Source organism: Python bivittatus, unplaced genomic scaffold, assembly GCF_059951505.1.
Source record: "Python bivittatus isolate LINGU-HERP-01145 unplaced genomic scaffold, Pbiv_v1 ctg000700_np1212, whole genome shotgun sequence".
NCBI classification, from domain to species: Eukaryota; Metazoa; Chordata; class Lepidosauria; order Squamata; family Pythonidae; genus Python; species Python bivittatus.
In genome coordinates this window covers 82,248,142-82,265,669 of record NW_028277098.1, presented here as the reverse complement: position 1 = coordinate 82,265,669, position 17,528 = coordinate 82,248,142, and the positions used below count along the sequence as shown (strand labels likewise).

At 41.3% G+C, this 17,528-nt stretch overlaps 1 protein-coding gene across 2 annotated transcripts; it reads left to right on the top strand.

The window, feature by feature from the left end:
* The first annotated feature begins 3,532 nt into the window (after nucleotides 1-3,532).
* On the top strand, nucleotides 3,533-16,768 carry PIGT (phosphatidylinositol glycan anchor biosynthesis class T). Of its 2 annotated transcripts, none has more exons than XM_088153651.1 (12): nucleotides 3,533-3,735; nucleotides 4,604-4,781; nucleotides 6,539-6,666; nucleotides 7,461-7,561; nucleotides 7,808-7,894; nucleotides 8,916-9,003; nucleotides 9,083-9,180; nucleotides 10,343-10,508; nucleotides 11,420-11,620; nucleotides 14,051-14,216; nucleotides 14,353-14,436; nucleotides 15,703-16,768. In XM_088153651.1, the coding sequence occupies exons 1-12, from the start codon at nucleotides 3,552-3,554 to the stop codon at nucleotides 15,953-15,955; spliced, it is 1,734 nt and encodes a 577-aa protein (XP_088009777.1). In that variant the 5' UTR covers nucleotides 3,533-3,551; the 3' UTR covers nucleotides 15,956-16,768. The 2 variants fall into 2 exon arrangements, with proteins under 2 accessions (XP_088009777.1, XP_007438637.1); XM_007438575.4 differs by having other exon boundaries at nucleotides 3,535-3,735; nucleotides 4,690-4,781.
* Nucleotides 16,769-17,528: the final 760 nt, after the last annotated feature.

The following is a 17,528-nucleotide window of genomic DNA, read 5'->3' as shown; positions in this document are numbered from 1 at the left end:
ATGACTACCTTGCAGGACTGGCCTCTAGAGAAAGTGCTGCAGATCATGATTGCCCCCTGCTGGAAAAATATATTTAATCAAGTTCTTAAAACCTGAAATACCAACAGAGCAGCGGCCTTTATACAACTTCAGCTTCTGCAAACAATAGAGCCGCAAGCTAATGTCTGTAAGCCCCACCAGAATCAGTGGAATGCTTAGTAGAACTAGGATGCAAATGTTCTTCCTCTTTCAGTTTAAGGCTGGAAAAAATGCTCAGATAAATCAGGTTGAACGCTGGCTGGAAATATTTATTTCAAAAATTATTTTTAATTCAACAGAAGAGAATACAGTATATTAGCTAATATACTGTATAGCTAATATACTAGTAGCTCCAGGTTGAACTGTGGAGTCCTTGGTGCTCTCTGAGCTTGGTTCTTTGCTTGCAGATGTTTAATTACCAGACTAGGTAATATCATCAGTGTTGCTGAGTGTGGGGTTTGCTCCCTGTTTATATACAGTAGCTTGCCCTGCCAGTGTTGATGGGGGTGTGGTTTCCTCCTCGGTGGTTCCTTGATTAGAGTGTGGTATGTCGTGATTAGGGCAAGTTCAAATAATGCAATATTTAATTTAGTGAGAATTGTTAATTGATACCAGGTTGCATTTTAATGCAACCCAAAATTCAGTTAATGCAAGGCTAACACATGCGCAGTTGTGGTTTTACACACTACTGATCTTCTGGTGTGCAAAATGGAGAAAAGGAAGATTTACAAATAACTTTGTAGTTTTAAGGACTTTGTTAACCATAAATTTAAATCATGAGTATATTCTTTTCATCCTTAACTGTAATATTTCATAGAGTCGCTTTATGTGAGATGGGCGGCTATATAAATGTGACATATAATAAATAACAATAAATAAATACGCATATAAAATTTACATTTAAAATTTTTCATTGCCTATTTCTGCCAAGTTGGAACCAATTACCATATTTCCCATGAAATATCACTTCAAATAGTGCAGATTTAAATAATACTACCGTTCTGTGGGATTCATTAACTGCACTAACTGAGACCTAGCTGTATTGTTTCCTGCTTGATAGTTTGTCTGGTGTTGATCCCTATTGATCTGAGTGTTGGCTCCTGGAGAGGATGTGTTCTGTTCTTTTTGTTTCCTTCCTAGGTTTTTTTATTCTTCAGCCTGAGAAATTGCTCTGTTCTACTCACTAAGTTTGCATACTCTGTTGAAATAGCCAGCTGATCCTACGGCACTTTGCTCAGCCTGATACCTTTTGGGTTCTTCCGGATTAGTGGGTGGGCGGACTTTCATTTCTTCTTTTCTTGCCCAGGGCCTGGAAGACCTTCCATTACACCTTCACCTCCCTGGGTTGCACACTGACTCTCTTGGACACCCCTGCCCCCAGAACCCTTTTTCACAATTCTGGGTGCCTGCACTCCAGCTGTTTGGCAAGGTTAGGCAGGTGTACCTTTCCAGCCTCCTGGTTCTCTCAAGGCAACCTGACCAAGCCTGACTTCCTGTGAGTTAATTCCCATTAGCAGTAATGCCATTGGCACAGAGAATAAATAATAAAGAGCATGAATAAATGTTTTCAGCCTCCCCCTCCCCCAAATAATAATTGTGCAATACGCCGGGGAGCCGTAAAAAGCTTCTCTTGCCTGTATTTCTTCAACGGAGCCAGCACTAGATAGCAGCATGGATATTGTCTTCCTGATCCTCTTCTCTCAGCTCAAGCTGTGGCAGTAAGAGAGCCACTTCACTTTCATACGCCCCGTGCTAACCATGGGAGTTTGTGATGCTGAATTGCTGCATTTGTCTGTAATTAACAATAGAAACATTTAAAATCTATCACTGTATTTAAAAAGTCAAGGTAGAACATATAAGCCATTTTCACTCTTGCATTTTATATCTGTGTACACACACCCATGCTTTTGCTTATACAGTATGATATAACTCTCCCCGGATTTCAGCTCAACTCATGTTGGCTTCACGGATAAGCCCATGTACAGTGGTACCTCGGTTCACGAACTTAATTCGTTCCACGATTCTGGTCGTGAGCCGAATTGGTCGCGAGCCGAATCAAATTTCCCCACAAGGTTCAATGTAAATACGGTTAATCCGTTCTGACCCCTACGAACGTGGTCATGATCCGAATTGGTCGCCAACCGAATCAAATTTTCCCATAAGGTTCAATGTAAATAAGGTGAATCCGTTCTGAACCATATGTATGTTTTTTTTTAACCACAAAAATATGAAACAAAGTACAGTACAGTACAGTACAGTATGAAGAGAGAGAACACTAGCCTTGCTTGAGGCAACACCAAAAAGCTTCACAGCAAGTATCTGTCTGTGACCGCGATCTCGCCTAGAGGAAGCCACGACCATGTGTCAGAGCAGGGAAGATGGCCGCGGGTCGTATTCGTCACCCGATGCAGAGTTCGCAAACAGAAGCAAGATTTTGCGAACGCTGCTGTTTGCGAACCGAATTGTTCGTGAACAGCAGCGTTCATGAACCGAGGTATTACTGTAGTTTGTTCAGCCACAGGATAAAAGTGGTTTAACTGTTTTTCCCAATTCTTAGTCTAGTGCAAACGCCTAAGATTTCCTGGTGATCTCCCATCCCAAGTACTAAGCAGGCTCCTCTCAGCTTAGCTGTTTCACAATGATGATGAAGATGACTCACTTGTAAAATAAGCCAAGGCTGGCTAAGCACTGCTGCCTGCTGTGACTGTAATTTAGATCAGCAGTTCTCAAACATTTGGGTCTCAGGACCCTTTTACATTCTTAAAAATGTTTGAGCACCCCAAAGAGCTTTGGCTGATGTGGGTTATAGCTATCAGTATTTACTGTATTAGAAATTAAAACTGAGAAATGTTAAAATATTTTTATTTGACTTCACTGACCCCATGAAAGGGTCTCGGGGATCCCCAGGGGTTCCCAGGACACATTTTGAGAACTGATGATTTAGAGCAGTGTTTCTTAAAGTGTGGTCTGAGGATCTCTGGGGATCCCCCAAGTCCCGCTCAGGGGTCCACAAAATCAGAATTATTTGCAAGATATTGAAGATATTTGTAAAAATTTAAAATCATGTCACTCTTACTATGTTTTGTTTGTTAAACAACATAGGGTTTTTTCATGAAAAATATGTTAATATCTAATGGGTTTAATAGCGTTATTTTCAGATGAGTCAATAAATTAATATTCTACGAATATGTCAATTTTAATTTTCAATATGGTAAATATCGATAAAAGTAACCCATACAAACTAAAGCTCTTTTGTGGTCCTCCACAATTTTTAAAAGTGAGAAGTTAAGAAACACTGATTTAGAGACATACTTAAGAGTTGCCTTCTCCCTGTGCACTCGGAATATTCCTATCTAAGGAAAAAAAGAAGAAACATCGCTCTTTTTTTCTTGTCTCTACGTTACCCTGAATGTCAGGAGGAGCTCCCATTGGCTTCAGGGAGAAGGAAGGCGGAGTTGCCGAGGCTCGCCGGCTTGCCACTGGTCAGCGAGAGCCGGGGAGGGGCGGGGCTTCGTCTCCCGGGCGCGGCGAGAATGGAGGCGGCCGTCCCGCTGCTGGGCCTCCTGCTTTGGGCCTCGGGGTCTGCGGGGAGCGCCGCCGACCCCCCGCGGGACGCCTTGCGAGAAGAGTTGGTGCTCAGCCCCCTCCCTTCCGGCGATGTGGCCGCCACCTTCCAGTTCCGCACCCGCTGGGACTCGGACCTGCAGCGCGGGGGCGGTGAGAGGAGACCTGGCGCGGGGGCCCGGGGTGGCACAGCCGTTGGGCGGTGGACTTAACGGGGGCAGGGCGCCGGAGGGGGAGGCATGCGTGTGTAGGTTCGTGCATTCTGGGCACCCCTCTGTGTAGTTTCCTGCGCTCAGGAATCATTACTTGTAGGGAAAGGGGGCAGTCGCCTCTCGGTTTCCAGTAGGGGCTTAAGAAAAGCCCTCACGCCCTCCCGATTTTCTGGACCGCAGCTCTCGAAATCCTCGATGAACAGAGGGAATTTATTTAAAGTCCACTCGCATTTAAAATGTCGGAAGAGGTGGCCTGCAGCCTGGATCAGTTTTCCCCAATTTGCCGCCCTCCAGAGACCGATTGGGGCTATGGTTTTTATTGATCGCAGCACTTACTTTAACATTTGAAATAGCAGGCAGCGTCCTGTTTCCCACAGTAGCCTCACTCCCTGCTGTAATTGGTAGCTTCTACCTAAAAATGCCTTCTCCAACTAGGTGCCTTTCCAGCCTCTGGGTTTGGGGTAGGACAGTATTGTTCAAACTTGGCCACTTTAAGATGAGTGGACTTCAACTCCCAGAATTCTGGCTTGCTGGGGAATTCTGGGAGTTGAAGTCCAATCATCTTAAAGTGGCCAAGTTTGGACAACACTGGGGTAGGATTTCAGAGGCATGTGGTTGCAACCATCCGGAGGATGCCAGATCACAGGAGCCTAGCAGTAAATCTGTTTAATAGTCTGAGTGATAGCAGCTGTTATCTTAACTGGCGAATAAGTTGTAGAGGGGTAGATAAAAGGTGGGGCAGATAGGAGTGGAAGAGAAGGGATGGTATTCTCACTTTGCTTTCCTGTTCCATCTCCATTTTCTCCCAGTTTCCCATTACCGGCTGTTCCCTAAGGCCCTGGGCCAGCTTATTTCCAAGTATTCAGTGCGCGAGTTACATCTCTCCCTCACTCAGGGCTTCTGGCGAACACGGAGCTGGGGACAGCCTTACTTGCAAGCTCCTGCAGGTGCAGAACTCTGGGTCTGGTTCCAGGACACTGTCTCAGAGTAAGTAGGTTCATAGTCCCCAGTTATTTATGTATTTATTTGATTTATTTTTATCCTAGGTAGAACTCTTCCAACTGTTTTTTCCTCAGTAGAAACCCTGTGAAATAGGCTGGGCTAAAAGATAGCCCCAATTCATCTAGTGAGTTTCTGAATCTGAACCTGAACCTGGGTTTCATGGATCTTAGTCTAAAACCTTAGCCACTTACTCTACATTTGGCTGTGACAGTTAAGAGCAAACATATAGAAGTTATCGCAGCTTTCCTTTTTTGCTTGGCTACTAATATTTGGTTACTTATTTAAAGGCTGGCAGGGAAATGATGATTTCCAAGTGTCTTAAGTCAGTGGGAGCCTCCAGAAGGGCCATAGTACTTCTGTCTCACAGTTTATAGATACATCTGATTAGCTTTTGTCAACCTGATCATATATACAGAAGATGGCAGGAAATATAATCTAACACATCTGGAGAGCTGTGAAAGGCTTGACCTGATAATCTGTTATTCATCACATGATATATATGGGCATGAACCAGACACATATTAAGCCATAGTCTGTTTTATTTGTTTGTTTTTGGTTTATACTGTTGTATGAATCCACCATGGTGGTTTTCAGGTTTGTAAATGATGGTTGATAGTTTAGCAGCAGTATCATGTGCTGATATTCTTTCTACTTTCTTCACTAATGGTGTCTCCAATGTACTTGTGGCTATGGGTGACTTTGAGAAAAAAAAATTCAGAGTTATTACAGTCAGCTGCTGAGGGCATGACAACCCTGTAGGAGGCCGCATGGTGCAGCTCTCTTTTCTGCAGATGCAATGAGAGAGGAGGAAAAACCTCTTTCACCGCCCTCAAAAATAAGGCACACACAATGCAATGTGCTCTAAACTGAAATTTGGTCATACTTGCTTTTGGATTTCCACTACTTATACTCCAGGCATCCCCCTGCCTCCTTAATTCCCTGCAGCTCCTCAGCAGACCAAACAGACCTACAAGCTTGATGAGTAGGCAGAGGTCACTTAGGAGTGAAATGGCCGATGGCTTGACATTCCAGTCTACCATCAAAGCCTCTCAATCAAAAGTTTTGGTGCCACAGCAGGCTGACCTGTAAGCAAATTCTGTGGGATCCAGAAACTGCCGTGGGTGGGCTTCACAATCAGCCCTGCATTCCTCAGTGGAGGCATTTTAACCAAATAGTGATCATCCCTGAAAAAGAAGTCACCTGTGACTCTTCCACCCACAGACCATTCCCCTCAGTGCAAAATGAAATCTAGGGTACGTTCTCCTTAGTGTGTGGAGGAAGATATCATTTGTAACAGGCCCATTGAAATCAAGCTGGCAATGTACTTCAGAGCTGATCCTGAAAGACTAGCCTTAGCATGTATGTTGAAATCTCTAAGCACCAACAGGCTGAGAGTACCTGCGATACATTCTAGCCAAAACACCAAACAAAACCCTGGGACCTCTGGCTTAGTGTGAATCCAAGCAGAGATTGTGAATGTGGTTAGTTCTTAATGGTGAATTACTGTTGTGAATGTTATGCTTGCTTTGTTTCTATGTAACAGCACCCAAGCTTCCGATGTATTAGACACTGATTCTTTGCCACCAGAATAGCATAAAAATGATGTATAAATCCACAGACACAGCTTAAAATTTTAAAAAGAATAAATTGCTTAAAAATGGTTTAGTAAATACATCTTAAAGTTTCAGATGACTCCTTCACAAACATATTAAAATGCTTACTATATGTTTTTCCTTTTGTAGTGTTGACAAAGCTTGGAATGATCTTAGTAACATCCTCTCAGGAATATTCTGTGCCTCTCTGAACTTCATTGATTCCACCAACACAATCATCCCAACTGCATCTTTCAAACCACTGGGGCTGGTGAATGGTGAGTTTATATACTTATTGATGTAAAGGGTCTCATAAAAGAAATTCTATAGGTGTTAACCAAAGTCAATTAAAATGTAAGAATAATGTAATAAAAATAATTTAATAAATAGCGCTATTTAAAAAATCTGTGTACTTGGATAGTTGGAAAAATCGTTAAAGATACTATGATCGTGGCAGTTTACAATATAGAACCCTGACATTCTTTAATTTAAAAATGCAGCAAAACAAGAATGGAGCTAACTAGAAAGCCACATAGAAAAAAAAGGTTTAACAGCTTTTGTAAAACTCCCTGAAAGTACTATTCAGCATCCATAGGAAGAGCTCTCAGTTGAGATGCCACCGCTGAACAAGGCTATTCCATTTTCCATCAAACATTTTACAAATAGTTATCACTTGTTCAATAGTAGTTTCTCTCTCTCTTTTTTTTTTTCCTCCCTGCATCCCCCAGTCCCCCAGGACTGATCTGAAGCATTCAAGAAATGCTAGAGTTCCAGTCCATCAGCAACATCGCAACCCATATATGTTACTATATGTAGGATAATGTCACTTACAGAAATAGTAAAAAAGGAGGAGGCTAAGTGTTGACTAGATTTCAGTGATAGTTAAGTCCCACATTTCTTCAGTGTATCCTTCAAATCATGTAAGTTTACAGGAGATATGCACATGTCTGTAAACCTTCTCACCCAGGCATTCCCTGTTTAGTGCCTTTTGAATGTGCTGGACTTTTAATTCCCATAATCTCGAGCAAAATCCAGACTGGGGAAGGTTCTAATCTTTGGCTCCCTCATTCAGTAACAGATCATCGTTTCCTGCGATATGCTATCTTGCCTCGTGAAGTTGTATGCACCGAAAACCTCACACCCTGGAAGAAGCTGTTACCTTGCAGCTCAAAGGTGAGACATGTGTCAGCTGCACTTGTTGAGCCTTGAAGCAGCAGCATGTCCTTCGGCCACTGGACTTCTTTCACTCTTGTAAATATTAGTTGGATATCTGCATAATTGCTTTAGGGGTTTTGCCTCTTCTTTGGTGGGTATGTGTAACTTAGAATTGGGTCAGAGTATCATATGTACATAGTTGCATAGTTCCTAAGCTTGATTTGGATTCTGCAGGGAAAAAAAAGCCCTCTTTTTATTTTCCAGGCTGGCCTGGCTGTTCTACTGAAGGCTGAGCGACTGTTCCACAGCAGTTATCACTCCCAGGCTGTGCACATCCGTCCCATCTGCAGGGTGGGTTTTTGAGTGCTCGGTTCATCGATCAGCTAGAAGAGTTGAAGACAGAATACCCAATACTGAGAATGCTGTATCTATAATCTCAGTTCCTTAATTAAGCTGAAGGTGCTCCTCTTAAAAATTAAATGTAAAAAAAAATTGGTAGATCAGTCCAAAGGTTTATCTAGTTCAGCATTCTGTTGCCACCATAGTCAACCTGATACCTTTGAAAAGTCCACAAGCACAATAACAGCATCCAGCTTGTGATCCGCAGCAATTGGTATTGAGAGGCAGTGTTGCCTCTGATACTAGAGGTAAAATGTAACCTTCATAACCAGAAACTATTGATAAGCCTAACATCCACAAAATTATAAGGAAATTCCCTTTTAAATTCCAAGTTGATGGCCATTGCTATATCTGCATCCTCTGGTTATATTACAGGATTCACTATGAGCTAGATTAAGTAGTATTTGCTTTTATCTGACTTGAATCTTCCACCACCAACTTCATTGACTGACTCAGGGATCCAAAGCTTTGCCTCAACTATTGGGTTGGGTTTTCTTATTTTCACTTGTTTGTTGGTGTGTTTATGAGTTTTACTAGATGTTGGAGAACACAGGTATCAGGGGTAAAGTGTTGGCTGCCAAGACGGTGATTGTGTTTTCTAGCAGGCAAAAATACCACCAAATGATATGTGCCCATGTTTAAATCCAGATTGAATAAAAGACTGGTTCTGCAAAACTACAACTGACAATGAGGAAGTTTAGCTGAAAAGTTCAAAGCAGTTATTTTGGGGCTCTTAAGAACCAAAAGAAGGAAGTTGACCCTGTATTTATGTTGTGGTGGGAGACCTTGTTTATGTGCCTTAGGATTTCCCACGTTGTAAAATTCGTTTTGCTGGAGTTAGGGTTACAATTCTCAGGGTAGATTACTCTAGAAATTTTGGGAAGAAATGTTGAGACTGCTATAATTTTTAACATGTTATAATTTTTTTTTTTAATGTGGGTGTTTTTTTCTCCCTTTTGCCTTTTTCTTTCAGGACAAATCTTGTCTGAGCTTATCTTGGGAACTCAGGCAGATCCTCACTGTTGTCTTTGATAGTTTTGCCAGTGCCCAGGGGAAGAAAGGTAACTCAGGCTACTGTCTCTATTGTTACTGCTCATCACGATTCATCTCTTAGCTGACCTTGTATCAATCTCTCTTCAGATTGGTCGTTCTTAAAGATTTTCTCTCGTACACTTACTGAAGCCTGTCCTCTGGCATCTCAAAGCAAGGTTTACGTTGATATTTCCAGCAAAACCGAGGTAACTTTTCTTTGTCAACCATGTTTGAATATAGATGGAGTGTTAATAAACTGAAATGGGCAGCCTTTTTTGACCTGAGTTAGACTTAAAAAAAAATCAGGATGGGTGGGGGAATCAGGATGATGCCACTGGAGGGAATGAGACTTAATTTTTTGAGACTTTCTAGGCTTTGGAGAGGTCCTTTTAAGTAAAATACGTGTTTTAAGCCTAGGGGTTGTGGGGGAGTACTTAACATAATTCAAAAATACACCCAACCAAATTTTGGCAATGTGATCAGTGTATCTGCAATAAAATAATAACCGGGGGGGGGGAGCACAGCAGGTTGCCCTCCCCAGCACAGATCACCAGCAATATCTGTATTTCTATACTGTAACCATCTCCTGAAATGGGCTTCAAACTGAGCTCTAGGTGGGTAAAAAGCCCTGATGGAAGCTCCAGATGTAACTGGACTGAATGGGTATCCAGTGTGCATCAGGAATTTAGCTTTTTGCAGTTGAAGTGCTTGGTATCTTCAGTAATAAAATCTGGTTGTGAGGGTGGTGGTATGTAAAATTTTTAATGTAATGCTATTTTTAGTTTCTTAGATTTCTTTTTGTAGTTTTGGTAGTGTATAGGACTGTAGGTATTTTACTTGGTTTTGCTGCTTTAGTGACTCTATTGGTCAGTTTTTTACTAGGTGGCCATGCTTCTGTAGTTTTATGTGTAAGGAAAATTACTGGTTCTCTTAGGTGTTCTGATGTTTTAACTGACTTTTGAAATGGTTGTTACATGCTCTCTTGAAAAAATTATAATTCTTATGGATATATGAGAATGGAGAAACATTCAAGAGATTGCCTTGATGTGCACGCATTCAGTGCGTGGAAAGAGTACTGTGTCTTGATGTGTATGCTTTCCAACCTTCATGCTTCGTGTGCTGCTTGGAAGAGTGTTTTACTGGTAGAGTTTCCATTGAATTGGGGATCTTGGGCAGTTGTGATTGTGAATACACAGAGAAACTGCCTGAACAACTTTTGCCTAGTTCCCCTCATAAACATAAGAAGTTGCTGTGGAACACACACACGGAAATAGGCGTTGAGGGTGTTCTAGATAGCTATGGTATGATGAGGATGGTATATGTTGGGACTGTATTTCTGAAGGCAAATGAAATTGCTTGTATTCTCAGGAGCAAGAGTTACTGGATGTTTCCCCAGCTCCTTTATCTGTCTATGAAGCATCAGTCCAGGGAGACAGGAGAACCTATGCAGTCTATGACCTTCTGAATCCAGCACTCTTCAATACATCTCGCAACCTCAATGTGCTGTTGAAATGGAAGCGGCCTCAGGATAACTGTGAGTGATCAGTGATTTCCTGGCTTCCCCATGCTATTTTACTAACTGTATCAGTACAAAGGATACCATTGTGCTATGCCAGTTGAGTCTATTAACTAGGACTAATACTTAACTAGTCTTCTCATACCCCCATGGCCTAATAATTTAGAGCTGAATTTTCCCCATAGGTGAAAATTATTATCAGATTATTTTTTACTTTGAGCTGGGATACCAGTAGAAAATCTGGTGGTATTCCGAACCATCCAGGAGAAATTTCTTTAAAGAGGCAGCATGAAAACTCTAGAAATTCAGAGAAATGTGTACTGTCCTCCCTAACAGAAATGTCCAAATCATGAAGCAGTGATTTGGTCACATATTATAAAAAGTAGGAAACAATAGCCCTTCCTCTGAAAATGCAAACAATGGGGGAATCCTGTGTAAGTAAGGAAATAGAACTTTCCCTTTGAGGTTTTAGGACATCAACCTCTATGTTAATATTGAGACATGAATAAGAATGATAGTTAGAGTTATGTAAATGTATTGGAACTTAATATATACATACTTGAATATTATTTACATTAGATAAGTATTGTTAATTGTTATAATGATATATTATACTTTCTTTTCTTTTTTCTGTTGTATTTTTTCACTTTTTGTTTAAGCACATTTATGGAAAAAAGAAATAAACAAATATTGAAAGATGAATGAAAGTGGCTTCTTCCTAGCCTTCCCCACACTCCCAGATGTATTGGAGCTACAGTGCCCTTCATTCCAAGCTAATAAAGATGATGCATGTTGTATTTCCACGTATATGGAGGGCATTGGGTGGCAGAAAATTGCTTTGATCACAAAATCTATTGCTTTAAGCGTATTTCACTTAATACAGATGATGAAGCTGAGTTTCTAACTCATGTCTAATTTATTTTCTTCAGTGGGCCTGGCTGTACCGGTGCTCCATGCTCAGCGCTATGTGAGTGGTTATGGTCTCCAAACAGGAGAAATCAGCACTCTTGTGTATAACACACATCCATATCGAGCTTTCCCTGTGCTTCTGCTAGAGACTGTGCCCTGGTACTTACGGCTCTACATTCATACCTTGACCATTATCACTAAAGGAAAGGAAAATAAACCAAGTAAGATAGAAACTCTCTCTAACATATGCGTCTTCTAATCCTTTTCTTAGAAGGAGAAATCCCTTGCCTCTTGGAAGAGAACGGTGGAAATGCAGAATTGTGATTGACGCTTGCTTTGCTCCACAACTGATTTGTGCCCATTGGTACTTTGATCTAGAGCAGTGTTCCTCAGTCTTGACAACTTGAAGATGTATGGACTTCAACTCTCAGAATTCCCCAGCCAGCATGGTTGGCTGGGTGATTCTGGGAGTAGAAGTCCATACATCTTCAAGTTGCCAAGGTTGAAAAACACTGATCTAGAGGATTGCCCAAGATTATCTTCCACCTTTAGGGCTGCTTGTTATGATTTTCAGAGTGTTGGAAATCTTGCTTTATACAGCTGATCCTGATGATTGGGCCTCCTGGCTTGTTTAAATCACAATTCTATATTGTTTCAAAGAGAGTCTCTGGCACAGGGCCTCTGATTCATATAAACAAAAGCTGTCAGTGGAGTAGAGAGCGTAGTATGCAGGGCCAATATTTGGTTTTTACTTTATAAACCCTAATTTAGCAATCTGTACATGTAACTATTCCGTGACATATTTATTTGCATCTAGCCATAAGTTTTTGATTTATAAGCCCAGAACAGACAAGGAATGAGGGTGGGAAAATATACTCATTCATTCCAATTATATCAAAACTGCTGAACAGGCAGGATGCCCAGATGGCAAGATTGAAGGCAGAATATTTATTTACAGTATTTATAGCCTGCCTCAATCAACATACAACAAAGTTATACATAGAAAAAGAAAAAAAATACAATGTACAGTTATTAAAATCCTCAGTATATAATTAAAAAACTGTATAGATGTCTGATAGTTTAAACTGCCCTAATGCTCAAATACCCAATGAAACAGGACTGCTTTAGTGGAGCAGTTTATAAAACGCCAATAGAGTAGGGCCATCTGTACTTCTAGAAGGGATTATTCCGTTAAACGGAGGTGTCACCAAGGATGCCTGCCACCTAGCCTATATCCCATGTAATACTCAGGGAGGGAGAACCTGCAGTGGGCCCTTTTTTGGTGACTAGACTAGATGGACAGAGTCAGTTTGGCAAGATATTACCTGATATATTCTGGTGCTGTGCTATAAAGGCCTTTAAAGGTAAGAGCCAGCTCTTTCAATGGTGCCCAGAAACTTACTGGCAGCCATTGCAGTGACTTCAGTATTGGTGTTCCAACCTGACGGGGTTATCCTATTAGGAGTCTGGCCAGCACATTTTGTACCAGATACAGCTTCTGGACTGTCTCCAAAAGCAGCCTGATGTAAAGTGTGTTGCAGTAGTCCAACTGAGGGATGATCCAGGCATGACTTTCTCTTGCCAAGGTAATTTGCCCTGATAAGGTTAAAAGTGAGGCATGAGCTGAAACTGGGCAAAGGCTTCCCTGGCTGCAGCTTGCACTGTTTAAGCAAGAGCTCCTAGGTCATAAACCAGCTCCTCCTGGAAGCACAACCCCACTCATCATTAGCAGGGCCAATGTGCCTAGATTGCACTGATGTCTTTTGATGACAAGCAATTCCATCTTGTTAGATTTAATCCAAGCTAGTTTCATTTGATCTAGATCACAGCTTTCAGGCACTGATTCAGGATTTTGACAGCATCTACACTCTAATTCAGTGTAGAGTAGCAATGTGTAACTGAGTGTCATTAGCAGTTTGGTGATACCTCACTCCAGATTGCTGAATGATCTGCCCCCAGCAGTTTCATGTAGATGTAAACAACATGGAGGAGAGCATCAAGCTCTGAGGCAGCCCACATTGGAGTTCATAAGGGCTTGAGAACTGCCACCCCATGACTACTGACTGGAACCACTGATTGAGGTGGGATTGAAAACTATTGTAATGCTGTGCCCACAACTCCCATGACTGCTGATGGCCCAGAGGGATACCATGATTAATGGAATTTTTAAAAATCTAAAAATAATGCAGGGATGAAGTAATACATGGCTAGTGGCACAACAGAGAATACCCATCTTGGCACCTACTGCTAATTGCTATATTACGTGATTGCTTTGGGTTTGACCTATATGGATTTCATCGGCATTTTTATACATTTTTTAGGACAATTAATGCATCATTTTTTAAGAATTAAAAATTAACTGCTTATCGGTTTGGAAATAAGTTCCACTGTATTTTGTTGGCTTCTTAGCCAGTAGGCACAGGACTGCAGTCTTGATTTTTTTTTTTCCCAACTGAATTTTGATGTTTAATCAAAATCTCCAAGTGTGTGCATTCCAGAGAGTGAAAGTGGAGCAGTGTGATCTGCTCTGCAGAGGTGCTATGGAGATTGACTGAGCCTGAGTAAGAACATTCCTCAATATATTTATACGAACCTCAAGGAAGGATTTTATTTATTTATCTGAAGTTCTGATTGTATCTCCTTGGTGTTAGGTTATATCCATTATCAGCCAGCGCAGGACCGAAAGCGTCCCCATCTCTTGGAAATGTTGATTCAGTTGCCAGCAAACTCGGTCACAAAGATCAACATCCAGTTTGAGAGAGCCTTGCTCAAGTGGACAGAATACACACCTGACCCCAACCATGGCTTTTATGTGAGGTAAGTGTGGACAGCCCGCAGCCAGATAGTTGTTGGGGTTTGTCAGTTTTGGTTGTGCTGCATCCCTTTGAATCCTTGACTGCTTGTTTTCCGGGAGGGGCTCAATCTTACTTTTCTCTCTTTCTCTGGTTTTTAGCCCGTCTGTCTTAAGCGCCCTAGTGCCAAGCACCATTGCTATAAAAGAGGAAGATGAAGAAATAAAACCACTCTTTGCTTCACTGTGAGTGCTCTAAATCTTGGCAAATGAAGGAGGGTGTAAGTGGGAATTGTGTGGAGTTGACACTGTGTAGTGCTGTTGAACATGGGAAGCTGCTTACACCACTTTGCATTATTTGGCATTTAGTCATTACATGTTCCATTCTCCCCCAGATGTTTATTGTCTATTCCTGTCAGCCCCATTAGGTAGACCAGAGCAGGAAATCAACTCCCCAGGAAAGTTAAAACTACTTTTACTGAGCTTTACTATAATAATAAAATCTTGCAAGTCTGATTGTGTTTTACCTCCTCTCCCTCCTTATGCTCCACTGAAGCAGGGAGGCATCTGCCTTGAGCTGCTTCCAAATGTTACCTCATTGCTCTGGACTTAAAAAATATTTCAGCCCTTTTTGCTTACATTCCTGCATTTTTCTGTCAAAGTCATCTTTCTTACTCTCTACAATTCCAGTCTTGCCATAGCTGGTATTCAAATGTGTTGAACATTTGCTGTCATAATGCTGCTACCATGGCCTTTGAACCATGCTGGCTGTTGTATTATGGGAGCTAAATCGCAACACGTATGGAGGGTTCCAGATTGGGGAAGGCTGTTCTGTTTCAACTGACAGCAACAGTTTGCAGTTTCTCAAATACTGATTTTTTTTCTTCATTGCCTGGTATTTCTCTAACTGGGAACACCAGCATTTGAATTTGGAAGCCTTCTGCATGTGACAATGCATGTGCTCTGTCACTTGAGTATTTCTTTGCTGCTGAAGCAAGATCATTCTTACATGATCCATTGTCTTCATATGAATGGGAATGTTATGCCCAGGATATATTGTATTCATATCTGTAATCCATTTGAATGCTAATGCCACATGAGGTAAAGGTCCAGTTCCTGAATGAAGGCTCATCCTAAATATTTAAGGTACTTTATGCATGCTACAACACTGCACACCACTAAAAAACTAAGTAAGGTCTTTTGTCTGAAAAAAGTTATATATCCTTGATCTGCCTCAGCCAGTGGCACAGTCTACGTCACTTTAGCAGATCTCAGAAGCTGTGGGATCATACCTGGTTAGGATATGGCTGGAGGACCACCTGTGAATTCCAGCACTGCTGGATTCCAGGATAGCTTAACTGAAATGCATCTTGGAGGAAGGCAGTGGTTAATCAGTTCCATAATCTGCAAAGAAAATTGCATTGATCACCAGAAGTTGTGCTTGACTCAAAAGTACCTTTATCTTCACCTCTGATTTTAAGCCTCCACTGATTTTTTTTTTTTATTTCCCAGGTTTCCTTCCTTTGATGGCTCCAGCTACTTTGTACGTCTCTACACAGAACCTCTCCTGGTGAATCTGCCAACACCAGATTTTAGCATGCCATATAATGTGATCTGCCTGACCTGCACTGTGGTAGCCGTGTGTTACGGCTCCTTCTATAATCTTCTGACCAGAACATTCCATGTGGAAGAACCCAAGAGGGGAGGCCTAGCCAAGCGACTGGCAAACATAATTCGTAAAATGAGAGGTGTACCACCTCTCTGAGGACAGCTGGTGCATGTACTTCTCAAAGCTTTAGGAAATCTACAGCCAGGAATTGAAGGGTTAACTTGTGAGAAGGTAGATGGTTTAAGCAGGGTAACTTATGCTCTAAATAAGACTTAATTTATTTTCTTCTTATGGATTGTTTTTCATGGTTGTTGGATAGCTCCGTTCATTGCTGATCTCAGGACTGTAAATAAAAATGCCCAGGGCAAAAGCTTACTCTTTTGAAGATGTTTACATTATCTGGAAAGACAACTCTAAATAAGCCAGAACTGCTCTTGAATTTTTATCTCCTAGGTTTTGGTAAAGTAGAACCACTCTATCTCATTAGCCCATTTACTTTCATTGCCCTGTACAAGTACTGTATGTATACCTTTTAACTGCTGTGAGACTTAACTGGAGGCAGAATTTTTTGAGGACAGTTCATCAACACTGTGTTGGTGGACATAAGAGAGCAGAGACACATAAAATAATTAAATGTATAGCATTTGTGCCTGAGGGTATTCTGCATACCTATTTAATTTTGGCAAATTGCCATTTTAGAGGAAAAAACAATTTGAAGCAGATTGATGCAGCTGTCACTGGGGAATGTAGCTTCTAGAAATATTCATAACAGATTGTGACTTAGAGCATGGGCAGCCTGGACAGAGAGTGCTCTAAAACAGAGAAACTATGTTATTGAACTGGTGATACCCACAGGATTTAGATTAAGATGATAATCTAAATTGGGAAACAAGCATTGTATGTATGCTGGGTAAGGAAAAAATCCAAACAAAAATTGTCAAAAGATTTCAATAAATAATTGACAAGGTCTTCATAAGGTCATGATTTTAATCAGCCTTCCACGCATCTTTCTGCCTGATAGCCAAGCAAAAATTTCATCTGGGTAAACTCAGAATTCCATGCAAGATAAGTGAATCCGTTGAAGGACAGATAAGAAAATATAACAGTTTTTATCCCATGCCCACCAATCTGAAAGACACTGTTACCTTGGCTGATGGTGAAAAGCTAAGCAGAGTTAGACTTGGATGGGAGACTGCCAGGAAATACCCAGTCTGTAAATTGTACTGGGAAGCTGAAAAAGCATCCTGGAAAAAGGCAGTGGAAAGCACTTTTGCAGTGTTGTCAAGAAAGCTACTGATACAGTGGGGCAAAAAAGTATTTAGTCAGCCACCAATTGTGCAAATTCTCCCACTTAAAAAGATGAGAGAGGCCTGTAATTTTCATCATAGGTATACCTCAACTATGAGACACAAAATGGGGGAAAAAATCCAGAAAATCACATTGTCTGATTTTTAAAGAATTTATTTGCAAATCATGGTGGAAAATAAGTATTTGGTCAATATCAAAAGTTCATCTCAATACTTTGTTATATATCCTTTGTTGGCAATGACAGAGGCCAAACGTTTTCTGTAAGTCTTCACAAGGTTTTCACACACTGTTGCTGGTATTTTGGCCCATTCCTCCATGCAGATCTCCCCTAGAGCAGTGATGTTTTGGGGCTGTCGCTGGGCAACACGGACTTTCAACTCCCTCCAAAGGTTTTCCATGGGGTTGAGATCTGGAGACTGGC

Excerpts from the sequence above, each read along its gene's own strand:
- PIGT (XM_088153651.1), top strand. The coding sequence starts at position 3,552 with ATGGAGGCGGCCGTCCCGCTGCTGGGCCTCCTGCTTTGGGCCTCGGGG. Across the intron at positions 4,782-6,538 it reads TTCCAGGACACTGTCTCAGA|TGTTGACAAAGCTTGGAATG; the intron begins GTAAGTAGGTTC and ends TTCCTTTTGTAG. Across the intron at positions 14,437-15,702 it reads AAACCACTCTTTGCTTCACT|GTTTCCTTCCTTTGATGGCT; the intron begins GTGAGTGCTCTA and ends TTTATTTCCCAG.